General features: G+C 40.5%; 1 protein-coding gene across 6 annotated transcripts in view; it reads left to right on the top strand.

Annotated features, from left to right (window-relative positions):
• The first annotated feature begins 1,210 nt into the window (after positions 1-1,210).
• The window catches only part of USP48 (ubiquitin specific peptidase 48), a 111,079-nt gene continuing 89,518 nt past the window's right edge, over positions 1,211-22,771 (top strand). For 2 of the 6 annotated variants that reach the window (XM_023551941.2, XM_010593024.3), the window contains exon 1: positions 1,211-1,435. In XM_023551941.2, the coding sequence (XP_023407709.1) occupies positions 1,302-1,435 (134 nt within the window). In that variant the 5' untranslated portion in view covers positions 1,211-1,301. The remainder of the gene's footprint in view (positions 1,436-22,771) is intronic. The other 4 variants (XM_010593025.3, XM_003413418.4, XM_064281430.1 and 1 more) reach the window with 3 other exon arrangements.

Here is a 22,771-nt window from a genome sequence, read left to right as displayed (position 1 = left end):
GTTACACTCATCTTTCAAGGGTGGGCTTAGGGATTACTGCTGCTGAGAAGCCTTTTCCCAAGTACTCCAAACCTCTCCCCCAGGGCTGGGATGGGGACCATACTTTTTGTTTTACTCCCCCTCCCTGCTAATGGCAGAGACCTCAGCTTGTTTTCAACGCGCCTTCAGTGAATGTTTGTCTAATTAATAGCATACGGAAGCATCCAGTCCAAGGTTACCCAACTGGAAAGCAGCTGAGTCTGAAGTTCTTATGTAGTAAAGGCTGCAGGGCTCTCATTCAAATGTAAAGACTTCAATACCCTCACTCTGTAAGTTCCCTTTATAGCTTGCAAAACATTCTTCATAAGGCTACTCTTTACATCCTGGGGCGGGAATTGCAGAAAGGAAATGCTGTTAAACCCGGGAGATTGAGATGGAAGTAGGAAATCATCATATAGCATTAACAGTCGTGAGGAAGGAGAGCCACTACCAAGTTTGACCCTACAGCAGGGTAGACCCGACCCCAACCCTCCCATAACCAGGGCAACAACGAGCTCAACAGTTTGAAGACTACAAATCCCAGCATGCCTTGCATTCAGCGAGCGTCCGAACACAATGCATGCCGGGACACGTAGTCCCTTACTAACTCAGGAAAAGCCCCTGACGTCAGGAGGGCTCGGTAAAGGGGTGGGAACCGCTCCAAGCTACAGTTAAATCTTTCCCCAACGAGCCAATCCTAGTTTTCTTGGTGACCCGGTTTTTGCCCTAAACAGTCCCCATCCCGAATTCCAGGCGGACCCGTGGTGTACGTTGAGTAGCCTTTCGCGTGAATTTTTCACGGTTAAAGGGGTAATATCGGAGACCAAAAATAGGCAGCCTTCTGCCCTCGAGGCGCGGAACGGTTAGAGAGGACAGTGGTGCGCTACCCAGGACAAAAACAAACCCAGCAGCGCCGGTGAAGACGTGGCAAAGGTTCTTCGGATCCCACTTCCCCTTCCCCGCCCTTCGGGGCGTGTAAGTCGCAGAGGCTACTGGGAACGCGCATGCGCCTACCCCGGCGGCCGGGGTTGGGGGTACACTTCTAACGTCCACGGGCGCGGGGGTTGTCGGGTGTCGGCGGCGGCGCTTTGCGGCTGGTCGTGAGGGTAGGGCGCGGGCGGGCGCGGCGGCAGTGGCGCGCACAGGTGATTGACTGGCCGGCCGGCTGGCTGAGGGAGCGCCTGGTCCTCATCCGTGGCAGGTGGCGGCGCCCATCTGGGCGGTGGCGGCGGCGCAGGCGGCGGAGGAGGCCGGCCTCTGGAGGCGCTCCCCGGGCCGAGGCCATGGCTCCGCGTCTGCAGTTGGAAAAGGCGGCCTGGCGCTGGGCGGAGACGGTGCGGCCCGAGGAGGTGTCGCAGGAGCATATCGAGACCGCCTACCGCATCTGGCTGGAGCCCTGCATCCGCGGCGTGTGCAGGTGAGGCTCTCGCACCGGGCCTCGAGGCCCCTTCACGCACGGGCTTGGAAAGCCAGGCCAGGGACGGGGCGAAGGGAAGGAAGGCGGAGGCCCGTTGCGTGCACTGGGGCGGTGTGTAGAGGAGCGAGGTGGAGGTTTCTCCTTTTCCGCCGTCTGCGCGTCCTGGGAAACGCAGCCTTCCCGGGCTCTCTGCGTGGTGGTGATGTTGCCGGGAGCCTTTTAGCAAGGTTCTGGGTTCTCATCTAGAAGATGGCGGTGGAGATGGTTGAAGGCAGCAATCGAGAGCTTAGCAAACGTTGATGGTTAGTGTATCTGACTAGGGCTTGGCTTTTTCTTTTGTAAAAAGGCAGCTTTTTCGACGTGCGTTTCATCATAGCGTATCTAGTATTAGTGTTGACGCTAAAGGCGTGATCACCTTAGTATTTTTTTTTTTTGATAGGACGGCTTTAGAAAAAGACATGGTATTCTCCATCCAGCTAGTGTTTTTTTTTTTTTACCCTTTTTTTGTCATTTTGACTCGACACCACACTGCTGAGTACTAAGTTTGAGCTGTGTAAGCGCTGCCCTTCACTTTTGCGTAGCCTTTGAAGCTTGCCTTTCCTTAACTCTCTGTTTTAGATTTAATCCTTCGGCTTTGTTTCTGTTTCCTTCCTTTTTCTCGCCTTTTAACGCGGGAACTATAGTTTTTGTTCTGGAATGTTGTCGAATTGGCTTGGCCAAGCCGGACATGCTTTATGGAGTTTTTAAATTCCGCAGGGGGATCTAGAAGGAATGGAAGGTATGGTCTCTGGCTTTTGAGCTTAAAGTCTGGTTTGGAACGTGAAACAAGTTAGGAGGCTTCCATAAGGCAGACGGGTAATTCCAAGCTCTGAGCGTCTGACTCACGAGGGGGGCAAATCTGACTCCAACAGTAAGTGTTGGAATGACAGTAGAATTTACCAAGGCTCAGTCAGTATTTCAGCACACAAACGTTCTAGGGTAACCAAAATATTTAAAATGTTTGGTTGTAATAGTTCTGATCTTAATGGAAGTGAAGGAGGAGGAGAAATTGGCTGAGATTACTCTAAAGGGATTTTTAAGTTGTGACTGCAAGGTTTATATTCAAGCAGTTTTTTTTTTAGCAGCTTTATTGAGTTATAATTCATATACCGTAGATTCACCCATCTGAAGTGTACAATTCAGTGTTTTCGTTTGTTTGTTAGTATATAGGGTTGTGCAGCTATCACTACAATCTCATTTTATAACATTTTGGTCCCCCCCTTAAAAGAAACCTTTTAACCATTAGATTAGCTCTTCCCACCCAACCGTAAGCAACCTCTAACCTATTTTTTCTAAATTTGCCTATCCTAGACATTGAGTAAATGGAATCATACAATATGTGGACTTTGGTGATTGACTTCTTTGCCTGGGCGTAATGTTTTGAGGGTTCATCCTTATTGTAGCATGTATCAGTTGTTCGTTCCTTTTTACGGCCAAATATTCCATTGTATGTGTATATTACGTTTTATATATTCGCTCGTCAGTTGATGGATATTTGGGTTGTATCCACTTCTTGACTGTTATAAATAATGCTGCTATTAACACTTGTGTACAAACTTTTGTTTACATGTATGTTTTCATTTCTCTTGGGTATATACCTAGGAGTGGAGTTGCTGTGGTAACTCATGCTTAACATTTTAAATAACTACTGTTTTCCAAAGGGAGGGCGCCATGTGCATACCCACGAGCAGTGAAATTAGAGGGTTCCAATTTCTCCACATTGTTACACTGGTTGCTGTTTTGATTATAACCATCCTGAGTCTGTGTGAGGAAACCCTGGTGGTGTAGTGGTTAAGTGCCGCAGCTGCTAACCAAAAGGTCGCCAGTTTGAATCCACCAGAGGCTCCTTGGAAACTGTATGGGGCAGTTCTACTCTGTCCTGTAGGGTCACTGTGAGTCGAAATTAACTCTACCGCAACGGATTTGGTTTCGCAGTTCGAATCTAAGAGCTGCTTCCTGGAAACCTTATGGGGCAGTTCTATTCTTGTCTTATAGAGTCGCTATGAATCGGAATCAACTCAATGGCAACGAGTGTGGGTTTTTTAGTCTGTGTGAAGTGACATTTCATTGTCGTTTTGCTTTAATTTCCCTCGTGACTAGTAATGTTGAGCATCTTTTCATGTGCCATTTGTATATCTTCTTTGGAGAATTGTCTATTAAAATTTTTGTCCATTTTAAAACTGGGTTTTTTGTCTTATTGAATTGTAAGGGTTCTTTTTATGTCTTGGATACAAGTACCTTATCAGATACATGATTTGCAAACATTTTTTTCCTAGTCTTTGGTTGTCTTTTCACTTTTCTTGATGGTATTGTTTACAGCTTTTTTTCATTGTGATGTAGTGCAATTTACCTACTTTTGTTGCTTGTGCTTTTGGTGTTGAAAGAAACCACGCCTAACGCAAGATGCAAGCAGTTTTTACTCCCGTATCGAGAAAGATCCTTTTTCCACTCATTTTCTATCCTTTTTAATCATGTTTTCTCTTTTTTTTTTTCTTCATGGCTATAGGGTCACTATGAGTTGGAATTGACTCAACAGCGTTGGGTTTTATAAGTTTTTTGGGGGAATTGCTAGGCGGCATAAATGAGGTGCCTCGCAAGGTGGGTCTAATCATCTGCTTCTGAAAGGCCACAGCCTCGAAAACCCTTTGGGGCAGTTCTACATCTTACACATGGGGTCGCCCTGACGCAGAATCAATTCTACAGCAACACTAACAAGTTTATTGGACTATACTTAATGTATGTTATGTACTACACGCCGTAGTATGGAAAGGAAATTCATTTTAAACAAGCTTATCAGACTACCTTCACATTTATTTTCTTTTTTTGTCGTGGTAAAATACATACAAAACATTTGCCATTTCAACCATCTTTACATGTACGGTTCGATGACATTAATTACATTTACCATGATGTGCAGCCATCACCAAATTTTCCACTGCCCGTAACAAACTCTACCCTTTATGCAATACCTCTTTGCCTCCTACCTGCCCCTGGTAACCACTAATAAACTTTGATTTGTTCTAGATAGTTCATATAAGTGGGATCATATGATATTTGCCTTTATGTGTCTGACTTATTTCACTCGGCATGTTTTCAGGGTTCATCCGTGGCATAACATTTATCATAACTTCATTTCTCTTTATGGTTGGGTAATTTTGCATTGTATAGATATACCACATTTTGTTTATCCATTTGTATGTTGATGGACGCTGGGGTTATTCACCTTCTGGCTATCGTGAATAATGCTGCAGTGAACACTGGTGTACAAGTATCTCTTTTGAGTCCTTTCAGTTCTTTTGTGTATATACCCAGGAGTGAATTGATTTTTTTATAGTAATTCTGGAGAACCTGGTGGCATAGTGGTTAAGTGGTACGGCTGCTAACCAAAGGGTTGGCAGTTGGAATCCGACAACCGCTCCTTGGAAACTCTAGGGGGTAGTTCTGCTCTGTCCTCTAGGGTCGCTTTGAGTCATAATCGACTCGATGGCACTGGGTTTGGTTTGGATTTTTTATAGTAATTCTGGTGGAAACCCTGGTGGTGTAGTGGTTAAGAGCTGGGCTGCTAACCAAAAGGTCAGCAGCTTGAATCTACCAGGCACTCCCTGGAAGCCCTGTGGGGTAGTTCTACTCTGCTCTGTAGGGTTGTTATGAGTCGAAATTGACTCCACGGTAACAGGTTTGGGTTTTTTTAGTTTATAGTAATTCTGGAGCCCTGGTGGCACAGTGGTTAAGAGCCTGGCTGCTAATCAAAATGTTGACAGTTCTAATCCACCAGCTGCTTCTTGGAAACCTTTAAGCGCAATTCTGCTATGTCCTATAGGGTTGCTGTGAGTCGGAACTGACTCGATGGCAAAGGGTTTTTGTTTGGTTTTTTTAATAGTGATTCTGTGTTTAATTTACTGTTTATTGCCTTGGCTGCACCATTTTACTATCCTACCAACATTGGGTGAGCGTTCCAATTTCTCTACATCCTTGCCAACACTTAGGGTTTTCCCTTTTCTGATAATAGCCATCCTAGTGGGAGTGAGGTGGTATCTCATTGTGGTTTTGATTTGCATTTCCCTAATGACTGATGAGATTAAGCATCTTTTCATGTGCTTATTAGCATTTGTATGTCTTTTGTGAAAAGTCTATTCCAGTCCTTTACCCACTTTTTGATTGAGTTGTCTTTTTTGTTGTTCAGTTATAGGGATTCTTTATGTACTCCGTGTATCAAACCCTTTTCGAATATAAGATTCTCCAATATTTTCTCCCATTCTGTAGGTTATCTCTTTACTTTGTTGCTAAAGTTTTTTGATACATAAGAGTTTTAAAATTTTGACGAAGTCCAATTTATCTATTTATCTTTTGTTGTTGTGCTTTTGGTATCATATCTAAGGTTCCATTGTTGAAAACTAGGCCCCTAAATTTTGTTCTAAGAGTTGTTATGGTTTTAGTTTTGGGTTAATTTTCATATGTGGTATGAGGTATGAATACAGCTTCCTTCTTTTGCATGTGGAAATCCAATCGTCCCAGCACCATTTATTGAAGAGACTATTTTTCCCCCTTGAATGGACTTCAGCACCCTTGTCAGAATCAATTGTCCATAGATGTATGGGTTCATTTCTGAACTTTAATTTCTATGCCATTGGCCTATACGTCTGTCCTTATAGCAGTAACAGACTTATTTTGATTACTTTATAGTATATTTTGAAATCAGGAAGCGTGACTCCTACTGCTTTGTTCTTTTTTAAGATTGCTTTGGCTATTCAGGGTACTCCTTGCGATTCTATAGAAATTTGAGGGTTGGCCTTTCCATTTCTGCAAAGAAGGCTGTTGGAATTCCGACCCCCCCTCCTCTTTTTTAAGGCTGTTGGAATTTTGATGGGGATTGCGTTCAATTTATAGATTGCTTTGGGTAGTTTTGACATCTTAATATTAAATCTTCCAATCCATGGATGTGGAATGTTTTTCTATTTATTTAGATCTTTAATTTCTTTCAGAAATGTTTTATCGTTTTCAATGTACACGTTTTTTATCTCCCTGGTAAAATTTATTGCTAGGCATTTCTTTTAGATGCTATTGTAAGTGGATTCGTTTTCTTAATTTCCTTTTCAGTCAGATTGCTCATTGCTGGTCCTTAGAAACCCAGCTGATTTTTGTGTGTGGCCTTGTACCCTGCCACTTGCTGAATTCATTTATTAACTCTAGTAGCTTTCTAGTGGATTCTTTGGGATTTTCTATATATATAGGATCATGTCATTTGCAGATAGAGATACTTTTACTTCTTCCTTCCCGGTTTGGAGGCAGTATGTTTTTCTTGTAGCTTTTGTATCTCATACATTCTCTCATGTGCGTGCTAATTTGGGAAGTATAGATACGGTAAAATGAACTATAGTTATATTAGGTTTCTTAGGAGCTGGAGCTCACTGCCGACTTAATGAACTGACTTAATGAAGTCATGTCAAATAAAAGCTACCACCCAGAGAATACAGATTGTAATATTTTAACGTTCCTTTTGATTTTTTATACAGTACTTAACGTAAAAACAAAAGGTCATCATGTTACATGTACATTACCAAAATCCGTTGTCACGTAGTCGATTCTAACTCATAGTGACCCTATAGGACAGAGTAGAACTGCCCCATAGGGTTTCCAAGGCCGTAATCTTTGTGGAAGCAGACTGCCACATCTTTCTCCCATGGAGCAACTGGTGGGTTCGAACCACTGACCTTTCAGTTAGCAGCTGAGTTCTTAACCACTGTTGCACCACCAGGGAGGGCTTCTTATATGTGCATTAGTTTTTGTTTTTTTTTTTTTTTTTTACTTAATATTAAGAACATGTTCCCAAGACGTTAACATAGCTTGCAAAAATAATTTCTGATCATTGCATGATATTCCATCTTACATACTGCAAAGTATTTAGCCATGTTCTTGTTGGGCATTTGCTCTGCCTGCCTTCCTCTTCTTCCTTTTTTTTCCCCCTTCATCTCCTTTTGTTTGTTTATTTTTGTTAAGCTCTATTAAGTGTTAGGATCATTCTTGTAAATAAACATCATCTTCTCTGGTTATTTCCTTAGGAAAAAAAATTGTGAAACTGGCGTGAACATTTTTAAGGCTTCTGGTACAGTTTGCCATTCCCATATTTGCTCCCACCAGCAGTGTATAGTATATGAACATTCCTGTCTCTCTGTATCCTTTCATCATTGAGTATTAATTTTTAAAAATCTTTGTCAATTCCGTAGGTGAATGATGGACTCTTTTGATTACCAGTGAAGTTGGAAGATAGTTTTTCAAGTGCTACACCAGCGTTTACCAAATGATGTAAAGCTTGAGAAACATTCCAAATCCTCCTTATTAGAGAACTAAACATTCCAAATCCTCCTTATTAGAGAACTAAGAAGTCCCACTGTGAGGGGGAAAAATAGTTTTTAGTTATATATATATATATATTTTTTAAATGTTTAATCATTAAATAAGCTTGTTGAGACAGGGAACGATGTTTTGACTTGCCAGTTAGCATGTCCCAACATTTTTCCTTTAAGACAGATTTGAGAGGTATCCTTTAGAAAGTAGGTTTATAGTATTACCAAGGAGGCTCACTTTTTAAATCCATTTTGCTTGGCTAGTCCCACTTTCCTTAGTAGAAGAAGTCTGAATTCCAGGCCATCTGATTTAATACACTAATTTTAAGAGTATTGGGTACATCGGTAATTTTTATGTCACAGCTTTTGAATTCCAATTTAGTGAGGCCTTACTTTTGAGATATTCTTATTTCACTTTTGCTAGGTGGCAGAGCCGCAAAGATTGATTGGATTCATAAGCTGAAAAATAATTAATTATTATTATTTTTAACATCCAATACACTGTTTAAAGGATTGGAACATTTTAGGAAGGCTTCCATCTGTGACGTTGAACATAAGTTTGGTGTTGAGTTTTGTTGACTTTGTCTTATCAGTGGCTTCGCAAACCTTTTTGCCCAAGACTTCTCCATATATGGCAGAAGAATCCTAGAAGAGTAGGGGCATAAGTGTTGCTGTTATGGGCCGTCGTCGAGTCGACTTCGACTCTTAGCGACCCTGTGTGCAACAGATTGAAACACTGCCCAGTCCTGCGCCATCCTCACAATCCTTACTGTGTTTCAGCCCATTGTTGCAGGTACTATCTTATTGAGGGTCTGCCTCTTTTTCACTGACCCTCTACTTCACCAAGCATGATGTCCTTTTCCAGGGACTGGTCCCTCCTGATAACATGTCCAAAGTACTTGAGATGAAGTCTTGTCACCCTTGCTTCTAAGGAACATTCTGCCTGTACTTCTTCAAAGACAGATTTGTTCGTTCTTCTGGCAGTCTGTGGTATATTCTGTATCCTTTGCCAACATCATAATTCAAAGACACCAATTCTTATTTGGCCTTCCTTATTCATTGTCCAGCTTTCGCATGCATGTGAGGCAATTGAAAATACCATGGCTTGGGGCAGGCACACCTTAGCTCTCAAAGGGGTATCTTTGCTTTTTAGCACTTTTAACAGATTTGTCCAGTGCAGTATGTGATGTACTGCTGCAACTGCTTTTAAATTATCTTCAGCAAAATATTACCTGCAGGTGGTATTAATGATATTGTTCCATAATTTCTGCATTCTCTTGAATCACCTTTCTCTGGAATGGGCACAAATATGGATCTCTTTCACTGGGTCGCCCAGGTAGCTGTCTTCCAAATTTCTCGGCATAGACGAGTGAGCACTTCCAGTGTTGCATCCGTTTGTTGAAATGAGGGCATGAGTGTTAAGTGATCTATTTGTTTTTTTTTTTTTTTTTTTTTGCTTATTATTTGCATGCACGTGCCATTTCTGAGACTGATACAGTAATTCCATGAGGGAGAATTAAAGTTTTCAGCAGATCATCTCTAGAATTTAGAGTATCTTGTTTCTCCTTTATTTTCAGAGTGTTTCAGAAAAACGTGCTATAGTAACTAAGTGAACAAGTTTACTTCTTCAATGAAAATTTAAAATAAAGCTTTATTTGCTGAATAGCTAATACAGTCATGGTTTAAGTATGAAAAATGATTTTTAAAAGGTATAGATTGAAACATCCCATTCCCACATTCGTCCGTCCCTATTATCCCATTCTTTCACATGCTTTGTAAGAAATAGCTCTTACTACTTTGTTTATTCTTACAGTGTTTCCTTATGCAAATATAAGCAAATGCAACATATTTTCCTAAAGTTCCTTTCCCCTAGCCTCCCCTTTCTTACACAGATGAAGGTCTGTATAGTACCTGTACTGTTCTATAGCTGGAGACATTTCCATATCAGTACCTAAGAGCTTCCTGCTTTGTTTTTGTTTTAAGCAATCTAAGCTTTAGACAAACCCCCAAAAACCAAACTGTTGCCATTAAGTTGATTCTGACTCATAGCGACCCTATAGGACAGAGTAGAACTGCCCCATAGAGTTTCCAAGGAGTGTCTGGTGGATTTGAACCGCCAGCCTTCTGGTTAGCAGCCATAGTACTTAACCAGTACATCACCAGGGTTTGCAGGCTTTAGACAAGCAAGGTAAAATTACATCTTGTGAAATGACCAATTCACTGTTTTTTTAAAACATGGTTACACCTATGTAACTATGTAACTACTACCCCAATCAAAATAAAGAACATTTTCCTCAACCCAGAAAGTTCTTCATACCTTCTACCATTTAGTTCTCGTCCCCCTATAGTTATTCTCTGTTCCGATGAATGTACTCTTAAAGCAGTTAGTCTTTTGTGTTTGGATTCTTTTGGTCAATGTAATGTTTTTGAGATTCATCTATGTGGTGTGTATTTGTGTATGTGTGTGTGTTTTTGGCTAAGTAGTATTCTTTCATATGAATTTATAATAATTTGTCTATTCCCCTGTTGATGGACATTTGGGCCATTTAATTTTGACTATTGTAAGTAAAACCTGCTGTAAGCTTTCATGTACAAGCCTCTCTTGGGTATTTGTATTCATTTCTTTTGGGTCCTCATTCTTAAGAGTAGTTACATTGTATACTGTTGTATGGATTTACCATGGTTTGTTTAACTACCAGTCTTGTTTCTTTTGCCTTTACTTACGATGCTTCAGTAAATAGCATTCATTTTAAGCTGTTTTCATTTGTGCAGGCATGTCTGTAGGATAAATACCTGTGTGGGATTCCAGGGCCCAAGAGTAAATGCATTAGTAATTTTGATAGGTATTGGAAATTGTCTTCCTTAGAGATCATTCCGTTTTTTAGCCTCATCAGCAATGTGTGAGAGGCTGCCTGTTTCTCCATGGCCTTGTCAGACTTTCTAAAGTTGCCAATCCGATGAGCAAAACAGGATGAATCAGTCAGGACAGGCTAGGTTATGCTGCAGGAACAAATAAACCCCAAATCTCAGTGGCTTAAAACAAGTATTTATTTCTTGTTCAAGCTACATGAAGAGTGTTGTGCGTGTGTGTCTGTGTAGGGGGAGGCTGGCACATTGTGGTCACTTGAGTACTCAGGTTGTTATAGCAGCCACCGTTTGAAAGAGTTTCTCTGGATGGTTTCAGTGCCAGCAGGTAAATGCTTGACTTGGAAGTATGCCTATCATTTCGGCTCTCAACTCTGGCCAAAACTTGTATCATGGTCCCACCCATCCAGATTGTGTCTGGGAGAGAGAAATACTTGGTTAACTGCACTGTTGATTACCATACAAGGTGTCTCAGTCTAGTTTTATTTTACATTCCTCCTAATTTCAAAGATTGAACATCTTTTCATGCTTAAGGGCCATTTGTGTTTCTCTAAATGCCTGTTGAGTCATTTATCCATTTTTATATGAAGTTATTAGTCTACTCAATTTGAAATCATGATTGTGGCAGGAGGGAAGGGACCTTCTTTAGGGGTCTGGAGTGGTGTGCTCTATGGCAAACTTTAAAACTACGGGACTATTGAGATGTATGTATTCTGTTCTATGACAGGACTTATTGAAATTGTATTAATAGTTAGTTTGCTTTTTGAAATTTTTCTTTTTAATGTGCCCTGGGAGATGCAAAACTTTGGATGAAAGTGCCTATTTTTAGCACTGCCAAATGTTTCAGAGCGGCATGAATCTTAGAGATAATGAAAGAGATAAAAAGATGGGCCTATGTTCAAAAATCTTTTGGTGAAAGAAGAATTGCTCAATATAGCTTTCAGTCTTCAAGTTGTTTCTCAAAGAAAAAGAACAGCTGTAGGGCCAGTAAACATGCCTCTGCGTATTACGGTAGCTGATAACTGCATGTTGTGAAAGATGCTTAACCAACACCGTGATGCTTTGTCCTGTTTGCTGCATGCTTACTTCCTCTCAGATCAGTTTGGTCAGAAGTCAAAATTTCAAATTGAAACCAGGCTCTTAGGTGAGTGAATAATTTGTTAATTTCTAGATCTGAACATTCTCCAAGCATTTGTTACTAGTGATTGCCATCCTTCCTCAAAAGATACACAAGATTTTAAATGAAACCATTTGCATAAAAACCTGATTTCTTCTCTTTCCTCACTCCCCTCAAAAATGACCCGTTATAAATACTGTTGATTTGAACTCTGTAGCATGCCTTATATCTAACCCCCACCTCTACTACCATCTTCTTATATTTCAGATTCTCATTTCTCATTTCTTTTATTATAACAGCATCCTCTCAGATCCTTCCTATTTGTCTTTCATATTACTATTAGAACATTCCCCCCCCCATGGGAGAAGAACCAGGATTTATAATTTGAAAAGCTCTCCCTATTTAAAAACAAACTTGAAACTTGTCTTATTAAAAATGGGAAGAGCTTCTAAAAATGCCATTCATTGAAAAAGCAAAACTTGTAGACTCTTCAGGTTATTCTAATAAGCCATTTTGGTTAAGAAACATAATTAGAAGATCTTTCTGAAATGCAAATCAGAATACTATTCTACTTAAAACAGTTTATAGAGACTCTGTGTTTTGCTTACTGAATCAAGTCCAAGGTCTTATCATCATATTTGAGGGCTTCCTTGATAGGGTGGCTATGAGTTGGAATCTGCTTGAGGGCAGTGGATTTAGTGGGTTTTTTTTTTGGTGATCTCATCTGGCCACTGCCTTCTCTGCAGCCTCGTTGGCCTTCCCAGCTTCCCCACCCCAAAGCCTCCAGTTGTGCTGAACAGCATGCTCACAGACATCTTTAGCATGGCATGTAAGCCTTCGTTGATTTTGCACCAGCTTGCCTCTCTAGTCTTCTCTCTCCATATGCTGTCCTTTGCCTGGAATGCTCTTTAGTTCCCCTGTGAGTCCTTGGAGGCGGCCAGCTCGGCAACATTTTCTCCCCTTAAGTGAGCTTTCTTCTGCAGCATTCTGTACTTCATGCTGACACAACGCTTATTGTCTGGTTGTCCTTTCACCTGTCGCCTCATCAGCTGTGAACCCTTCTTTGATGCCTGGGACTTTGTCTTTTATCTTGGTATCCCCAGGTCCTGTAATTCTTACCTGGGCATCTCCATGTTTGAGATAACATGTGAGCCTGTAAAGTATAGTTGCTTTTATAAGGTGATAGTTTCGGTTATACAAAATGACATTGTTTCTTTTATTCATGTCAATATGATATATCTGGTGAAAGGCTGAGGCTGCCGACATTTATTGATGGTGGTTTGAAATTGTCTTGTGAAGCAGCACTCTGAGTGTAAATAACCCAGACTGGTCTTTCCAGTCCCAGGGCCCTTACTCAGGGCCGCTTCCATTCTGGATTTCATCTTCTGCTCTCATTGAGAAAGTAGGGCGACCTTCCTGCCACACTCAAGTGTTTTATGAATGTAAATTTCCAAGAGGAAAGTAAAAACAAAAAATTATTTTAGAAAATATCAGTGGTCACCTACCCAGTTCCCATTGTTTTACAAGTAGTTTTTTTGTTTTTGTTTTTGTATGTTTGTCTGTCCCCTCCCTCCGTGGATATATGCTTGATTTTCTTACTTTTAAGCATCAATACCTTAAGTTTTTAAAAATTAAATGATACTTGGAGTTCAAACAATACAGAGCATTTGAAGCAAAAGTTTGCTCACATTTCAGAGGAAACCTGTTGGTTCTTATTGTTGTTTTTCCCGTGAAATGAATTGGCCTCAAATTGTAAATGAATTGGTTACCTAAACATTTTCTGTAGAACCAGTGATCAGTTTCTCAGCTCATCTAATAAAACCTGACCTCATAATGCAATATTTCACTTTATATTTATGAACTTTGTAAAAAAGAATACTGTTTTGAAAAAGGTGAAATAACAAATCAGATATAGAGCATTTGTTTTTGAATAGTATTTGAGAATGTATAAATCCTTTTTCTTTTTCCTTCTCTGTTCAGCCTCCCCCTTTCTCCTGAGCGAAATCATGGCAATGTTTTGCTGCTTTTCAGCCAGCGCATAGTTATCCTGAGGAGCCTGGGAATGTCGGCTCAGGTCACCAAATTTTTGGAAAGGGGTTAAAAGTTAGGTAATAACCTGCCGTGGCACCCCCACCCCCCAGCTGTCAAAGGAAGGAAGCCCTCTGAATTTTTCCCCTTTACCTCTTGACATCAAAGGGATCAGCTTGTCTGTGACTGTGAAGTAATATAGTAAAAAAAAAAACGACAAGAAGATCTTGGTTGGAAGGAACTGGTGGGGAAGGGAATACACAAATTCCTTTAACGGGCCTACCTAAGCCTGAACCACCAGCTGCCATGGAATTGATTCTGACTCGTGGCGACCGGGTGTGTGTCAGAGGAGAACTGTACTCCACAGGGTGTTCAGTGGCAGGTTTTTCAGAAGTCAATTGCCAGGCCTTCTGAGACACCTCTGGGTCGGCTTGAACCTCCAGCCTTCCCATTCGCAGCTGAGCGAGTTAACCGTTTGCACCACCCGCGGTCTCCAGCTAATTTTGAGCAACTGTGATTCTGACAGAGTGGTGACGTTTGGAATTACAGAGTATTTGAAGTTTTGGAGGACAGTTCACACAATAAATAATTATTGAAACCAATTCATTAATATTTGGTTGACTTGTTCAGTTTAGTTTGGGTTAAGTTAGGTTTTCTTACATTTTGTTGTAATAAGTTGGACTATTTATAAGTTATGACTAAATATATATTTACAAATCCAGTATAGAGATTCCAAAGGGAACCAGACTGGTTGACTTTGGCAGAATATTTACCTACTTTTTTGTAGCAAAACCTTACTCGTTTGCTGTACTGTGGTGGCTTGCGTGTTGCTGTGATGCTGCCACTGGTATTTCAAACGGTGGACAGGTTTCCATGGAGCTTCTAAAATAAGACAAGCTAGGAAGAAGGACCTGATGATCTACTTCTTTAAAAAAAATTGACCAGTAAAGACCTAATGAATAACAGCAGAACAACACCAACCACTAATGTGAAAGATGAAGAAATTGAAGGTTTTTTCCAACTTCTGCAGTCTGAAATTGATCAAAAATGCAATCAAGATGCATTCATAATTACTGGTGATTGGAATGCGAAAGTTGGAAACAAAGGAAGAGGATTGGTAGTTGGAAAATATGACCTTGATAGAAATGACGCCGGAGATTCCATGGTAGAATTTTGCAAGGCCAGTGATGTACTCATTACAAATAATTGTTCAACAACGTAAACAGTGACCATACATGTGGACCTCACCAAATGGAAAGCACAGGAATAATATCAACTCCATCTGTGGAAGGAGATGATGGAGAAGTTACATATCATCTATCAGAACAAGGCCAGGGGCCGACCGCAGGACAGACCATCAATTGCTTATATGCAAGTTCAAGTTGAAGCTGAAGAAAATTAAAACAAGTTCATGAGAGCCAAAATAGGAGCTTGAGTATATTCCACCTGAATTTAGAGACCATTTCAAGAACAGTTTTGACACATTGAACACTAATGACTGAAAACCAGACCAAAAAAATGTTGTGGAAGGACATCATACATGAATAAAGCAAGAGGTCATTAAAAAAAACAGAAAAGGAAAAAAAACCAAAAACCAGGAAAGAAAGAAAAGACCAAAACAAATGTCAGAAGAGAATCTGAAACTTACTCTCGAACATAGAGTAGCTAAAGTGAATGTAAGAAATGATGAAGTAGAAGAGCTGAACAGAAGATTTCAAAGGGTGGCCCAAGAAGGCAAAGTATTATAATGAAATGTGCAAAGACCTGGAATTAGAAAACAAAAAGGGAAGAACATGCTTGGTGTTTTTCAAGCTGAAAGAACTGAAGGAAAAATTCAAGTCTTAAGTTGCAGTATTGAAGGGTTCAGTGGGCAAAATATTGAATGACTCAGGAAGCATCAAAAGAAGATGGGGGGATGAGAGGGTGGAGGGGGTTAGAAGCTGGTGAAATGGATACGAAAAGAGAGTAGAGGGAGAGAGTGGGCTCTGGGAGTGTATAGCAAGGTGTATTTGGATTTTTGTGTGAGAGACTGACTTGATTTGTAAACTTTCACTTAAAGCACAATAAAAATTGTTTTAAAAAAAAAAAGATGGGAATACACAGTCACTGTACCAAAAAGAAATAGCTGATGTTCAGCCATTTGAGAAGGTAGCATATGATCAAGATCCAGTGGTACTGAAGGAAGAAGTCAAGCTGCACTGGAGGCATTGGCAAAAAAGCAAGGCTCCTGGAATTGATGGAATACCAATTGAGATGTTTCAGCAAATGGATGCAACTCTGAAAGTGCTCACTCATCTATGCCAGGACATTTTAGAAGACAGCTACCTGGCTAACCACCTGGGAGAGATCCATGTTCGTGCTCATTCCAAAGACAGGTGATCCAAGAGAATGTGGAAATTATTGAACAATATCATTAATATCACACTCAAGCAAAATTTTACCGAAGATCGTTCAAAAGCAGTTGCAGCAGTATTTCGACAGGCAACTGCCAGAAATTTAAGCTGGATTCAGAAGAAGACATGGAGAAGGGATATGGTTGCTATCAGATGGATGTTGGCTGAAAGAAGAGAATACCAGAAAGATGTTTATCTGTGTCTTATTGACTATGCAAAGGTATTCAACTGTGTGGATAATAACAAATTATGGATAACATTGCAAAAAATGGGAATTCCAGAACACTTAATTGTGCTCATGAGAAACCTGTGCATAGACGAAGAGGCAGTCGTTTGAACAGAACAAAGGAATACTGCCTGCTTTAAAATCAGGTAAGGTTGTATCCTTTCACCATACTTATTCAGTTTGCATGCTGAGCAGATAATCTGAGAAGCTGGACAACATGAAGAACGGGACATTAGGATTGGAGGAAGACTCATTAACATAGCCTTCGATATGCAGATGACACAACCTTGCTTGCTGAAAGTGAAGAGGACTTGAAGCACTTACTGATGAAGATCTAAGTAAGTGTACAGCCTTCAGTATGGATTACATCTCAACATAAAGAAAACAAATCCTCACAACTGGACCAATAAGCAACATAATAAATGGAGAAAAGATTGAAGTTGTCAAGGATTTAGTTTTATTTGGATTGAAAGTCAGCACCGATGGAAGCAGCAATCAAGAAATCAAATGATGTATTGCATTGGGCAGATGAGCTGCAAAAGACCTCTTCAAAGTGTTGAAAAGCAAAGATGTCACTTTGAGCACTGAGGTGTACCTGACCCAAGCCATGGCATTTTCAGTTGCCTCGTATGCACGCGAAAGCTGGACAGTGGATAAGGAAGACCAAAGAAGAATTGATGCCTTTAAATTATGGTGTTGGTGAAGAATATTGAGTATACCGTGGACTGCCGGAAGAACGAACATATCTATCTTGCAAGAAGTACAAACAGAATGCTCCTTAGAAGCGAGGATGGGAAGACTTCATCTCAGGTACTTTGGACATATTATCAGCAGGGACCAGTCATGCTTGGCAAAGTAGATGGTATTGTTTCGTTCTCTTGTACATAGGATTGCTGTGAGTTGGAGCGGACTGGACTGCACCCAACAACAACACAAGGTAAAACCTTGAGCACTGGAACAAACTCTTAGTTTGAGATCTGTGCAACCAGATTAAGAATTGCCCACAACATCCCTGTCTTAGTTGCTGCTGTAACACAGATACCACAAGTGGGTGGCTTTTAAAGAACAGACATTTATTTTTTCACAGTCTTGGGGCTAAAAGTCTAAATTAGGTCTCAGTCTTGTTGATTTTTTCTTTCTCGGCAGCCCTAGGAATTCCGTGGTTCTCTGCAGTATTCACATGGCACATGTCCTAAAAACGCAGCATGCATGTACATGTGTCTAGTATGCCTGTGTCTATGCTGCTTTTTATATAACTCGGAAGGTTGGGTTTAGGATCCACCCTACGCTGGTATGGCCTCAGCTAATTGATAATATTACATTAGATTGCATTATGGAAGATGATTACATTATATTAGATTATATCCACAGGTATACAGGTTAAGATTTCAATACATAATTTTGAGGGGACATAGTTTAATCCATAGCTATCCCCAAACAATCAGTGATGCCTGGTATAGCCCATTAATCAAGAAAAATGTGTAGGTAGTAGGGTAACCAGAAGATACAGTACAGTCTCTGGGCCAGTTCTCATTGGCTAAGAGCCAAGTGCTTAAGGGATGAGGGGGAAAGACTGTATTAACAGTTTTTTGGGATTAATGGTTTTATGTATGTTTGTTTTTTATTAAATGTTTTAGATAACTTTTAAATAAGTGCTGATTTTTAAATGATAGCTTGAAACAGGGCATTCCTGCAATAAATAGCTAATTTGACACCCCCATAATACTAATGTATTACACAATTCCAGTATTTTATCTCAGAGCTGAGTTAACTGTAGGAGGGATGAATGTGTATATATACTTAAAAAAAGCCCTTTGCCATCAAGTGAATTCCGAATCATAGCGACCCTATAGGACAGAGTAGAACTGCCCCATAGAGTTTCCAAGGAGCAGCTGGTGGAGTTGAACTGCCTGCCAGCCTTTTGGTTAGCAGCCTGAGCTCTTAACCGCTGCACCACCAGGGCCCCGTACGTACATTTTACTACCTATGATTTACCATAAAAATATAAAGAATCTGTCAAAATTTGATGATTTAGTAACCCTGGAATTGATGACAACTGAAAACTAAGGTGAATATGGTTCGAGGCCTTGTTTTCCTTATATAAATATTTACGGCTACAAATTCCCCCCCTAAGCACTGATTTAGCCACAGTGACTTACCTAATCAGTCCCTAAGTTCCTCCATTGCCATTGCACTGAATTGGTTTAGCACCTCATCTTCCACTAGGAAAACTGTTATTTCTCAACCTTGTTCAACTTTGGTCCACCCTTTATACTGCTGCCAAGGTGTCTCTGGCCTAACATTGCAGCTTAGCCTATCTGCCTCTGAAGAGAACCTGATTTTTTAGCTCCTTAAGTTTGAAATAGCCTATGAAGTTTTCATGTTTTGGGTTGGGGCTGCTTTGCAGCAGCTCTTCCTCACAGGAACTGAGGAACAGTTTGTTGACTCCAGAAGGCCAAGAGGTAGGGGCATTTAGGTAATTCCAATGAGTCACACTGGCTAGGGCGTTTACATATTAAACAGAAATGTTTTTCCATGCAAACGTTTGTTCCCTGTTTCTTATTTCTGAAACACTCAGGGCTCTGGATCTGTCTTTTGTTTTATACTTCGATAGAAAGAAGTACACTGATATTTTTCTACTATAGGAAAATAGAATATACTGCATGGTTTAAAGTGAGGGAAGGTGTGCATCAGGGTTGTATCTTTTCACTATACCTATTCATTCTGTATGCTGAGCAAATAATCCGAGAAGGTGGACTATATGAAGAGCAGGGCATCAGGATTGGAGGAAGACTCATTAACAACCTGCGTTATGCAGATGACACAGTCTTGCTTGCTGAAAGTGAAGAGGACTTGAAGCACTTACTGATGAAGATCAAAGACCACAGCCTTAAGTATGGATTACACCTCAACATAAAGAAAACAAAAATCCTCACAACTGGACCAATAAACAACATCATGATAAATGGAGAAAAATTTGAGGTTGCCAAGAGTTTCATTTTACTTGTGTCCACAATCAACACCTGTGGAAGCAGCAGGCAGGAAATCAAAAGACACATTGCATTTGGGCAAATCAGCTGCAAAAGACCTCTTTAAAGTGTTGAAAAGATGTCACCTTGAAGACTAAGGTGTGCCTTACCCAAGCCATGGTGTTTTCAATGGCCTGATATGCATGTGAAAGCTGGGCGATGAATAAGGAAGACCGAAGAACAATTGACACATTTGAATTGTGGATTGGTGAAAAATATTGAATATGCCATGGACTGCCAAAAGAACGAACAAATCTGTCTTGGAAGAAGTACAACCTGAATGCTCCTTAGAAGCAAGAACGGCGAGACTGCACCTCACATACTTTGGACATGTTATCAGGAGGTATCAGTCACTGGAGAACAACATCATGCTTGGTAAAGTAGAGGGTCAGTGGAAAAGAGGGAGACCCCTCAACGAGATGGATTGACACAGTGGCTGCTACAGTGGGTTCAAGCATAGCAATTATGAGGATGGCTCAGGGCCAGGCAGTGTTTCGTTTTGTTGTGCGTGGGGTCGCTATGAGTTGGAACTGACTCGATGGCACCTAACAACAACATAGGAGAATTGGTATAGACATAATAAACGATATGTGACACCTGTGACCTACTCCTAATGGGGTAAAATGGAGTTGCCATTGGAGAAATCGTGATGAATTGGAGAGATTTTCTTCTACAGCAGGGAGTCCGGGAGTCCGGAGATTCTAAAGTCCTTCATACATGGCATGATATTGTGGTGCTTAGGTTGACTTGGTAATAATAGCTTGTAATTACAAATACTTTTATGATTTATGCTTCTTAGTAGATTCTTTACCCCTTCTCTTAGTCACCTGGTGCTTTCATAGCAAAAATACCACAAGTGGATGGCTTTAACAAAGAGAAATTTTCTCACAGTCTAGTAGGTTACAAGTCCAAATTCAGGGCGTCAGCTCCAGGGGAAGGCTTTCCCTCTCTGTCAGCTCTGGAAGAAGGTCCTTGTCTTCAGTCTTCTCCTGGTCGAGGAGCTTCTCAGGTGCAGGGACCCCGTGTCCAAAGGACTTGCTCTGCTCCTGGTGCTGCCTTCTTGGTATTAGTCTCCAACTCTCTGCTTGCTTCCCTTAACTTTTATCTCTTGAGAGATAAAAGGTGGTGCAGGCCACACCCTGAGGAAAATCCCTTTACATTGGATCAGGGAGGTGACCTGAGTAAGGGTGGTGTTACAATCCCACCCTCATCCTCTTAACATTAAATTGCAATCACAAAATGGAGGAAAACCACACAATGGGCATTGTGACCTAACCAAGGTGACACATATTTTTTGGGGGACATAACTCAATCTATGACGCCCCTCCACATGAAGCAGCAAATAGGAAAAAAAATCCTGCAATATAGGGCTCATGTACAGAAGGCTTAGCCACAATTTGGAAAGCTTTAATCAGTTGGCCTAAGTTGAATTTAATGCAAAGTACTGCCATTGGCTTTTTGGTTCCCAATATGGGCATAGGGACCCAGAAGCCTTAGGTTCTGCATGGAATTGGTACTGCCCGGGCCTTCATCCCAGCTACTTCCCGTGATGATGTTTTAGCTGATTGAACACTTGTTCAGTAATACCTGGAGCCCTGGTGGTTAAGAGCTATGGCTACTAACCAAAAGGTCAGCAGTTTGAATCCACCAGCCGCTCCTTGGAAACCCTGTGAGGCTGTTCTCCTCTGTCCTGTAGAGTCACTTTGAGTTGGAATTGACTGGAAGGCAAACTAGTCAGCAGTGAATAACTTAAAGAAGAGGTGCCAAAAAGAACAATGCTAGCACTCTAGGGCCAAGTAATGCAAATTACCCCTAACCTTTCACATTAGCTTTTGAAAGTCTTTTCAAAATTTTATGTTAAAGAAACCTATTGTAATTTTTAGGCCATAGATTGTTCCTGTCTGCCTTGTGAAGTCAGCTTTGGGGCAAGTTGTGAGCATGGGTGCATTTTTTGGAGGAGGAGGAGTGAGGACAAGGAGAGACAGTCACCTTTTTGTTTATTTTCTGTTATTTTGCTGTCAGGAATAGGAGGCTAAAATCTGAATGGTTTCACTGGTGCCATATTCTGAGAACGATGTGTATGTTTGTCCCCTAGGAGTGTTTTCCCCAGCTAATAAGCCATGTGACGAAGTCCTCCTTGTTCAAGAGGAGGAGGTGAACACACAAGAGTCTTGGTATTACACCTTGGAAAGCAGATTGGAAAGAATCAACAAAATAAGTAGATACCATCTGGTACATTTTCACTCCAGTTATTGATATTATCTTTTACTGTCTCCCAAAGACCTTGTAATCCTATTTCTGTTAGATGTAATTCTTTTCATTTCAAAGACTCTTTCTAGTAAATCCTTATCACTATTCCAGAGAAAGATTTTAGGTTACTCTCCTCTGTCTCTGAATCAGTGTTTTGTTTCTTTACATCCTCTTCTGTTAGAAGAGAAAAATTACTTTTTATGGAAAAAAAAGAAAAGATTTTTTAAAAAAACTCTCAGCATTGTAACTCCCTTGTTAGAGGTGAGTTATAAACATTAAAAAAAAAAAACAAAAAACTCCTTAGACCCCCCTCCCCACCTGACTAGATTGATCCTACTTTTATTTCTTTTGTGAGGGCTTCCAGTTATTTTCCAACATGGCTTTGACATAAGTCTGACAAAGACTGCTCTTAAATTGGTCAAACTTGTTTTCATTTTCAAAGAGCCAGAAAGAGTATGTTTAAGTAGAACTTTAAAACAATTACTTGTTTTTGTAGTTATGTCTGTGGTAGTACATTACATAGTTCTAAGTTGGAAAGGTATGAAAGGGATAGAGGAGCACAGAAAACCTTTACCTTCACCTGCAGCTAGAAGGTACCTAGATAACCATCAGAGATGGTGATTTCCACTCTGTATAAACTGGATCCTTCTACTGCTGTTTTGTGCATATATAAATAAACAGGTGTATCACCCCATTTTTAAAACATGAAGTGGTGAGGTTTTTTAACCTTGATTCAACTAACGATACTGTTGTAAAAAGCTTTCATCATCCTTTTTTTTTTTAAATGATTGCAATAGTTTCCATTGTTCGGTTACATTATAATTTATTTCATCAGTCCCCTAGTGATGATTTTGGATGTTGCCAGTCTTCTGCTGCTAACAATAAAACTATAGTGCATAACCTGCATGTTGTCTGAATAACGTTCTTCATAGCAAAAGAAAATCCTAGCTCATACGTTATGTTCAGGTGTCCTGCCTCGTTAGTCATTTTTCTTCTGACCGGTTACTGAATCTTTCTTCGTATTCATGACGTTGACATTTTTGAA

Source organism: Loxodonta africana, chromosome 3 (genome assembly GCF_030014295.1).
Source record: "Loxodonta africana isolate mLoxAfr1 chromosome 3, mLoxAfr1.hap2, whole genome shotgun sequence".
NCBI classification, from domain to species: Eukaryota; Metazoa; Chordata; class Mammalia; order Proboscidea; family Elephantidae; genus Loxodonta; species Loxodonta africana.
The sequence above is the reverse complement of the archived record's forward strand: the minus strand, read 5'-3'. Positions and strand labels throughout refer to the sequence as shown.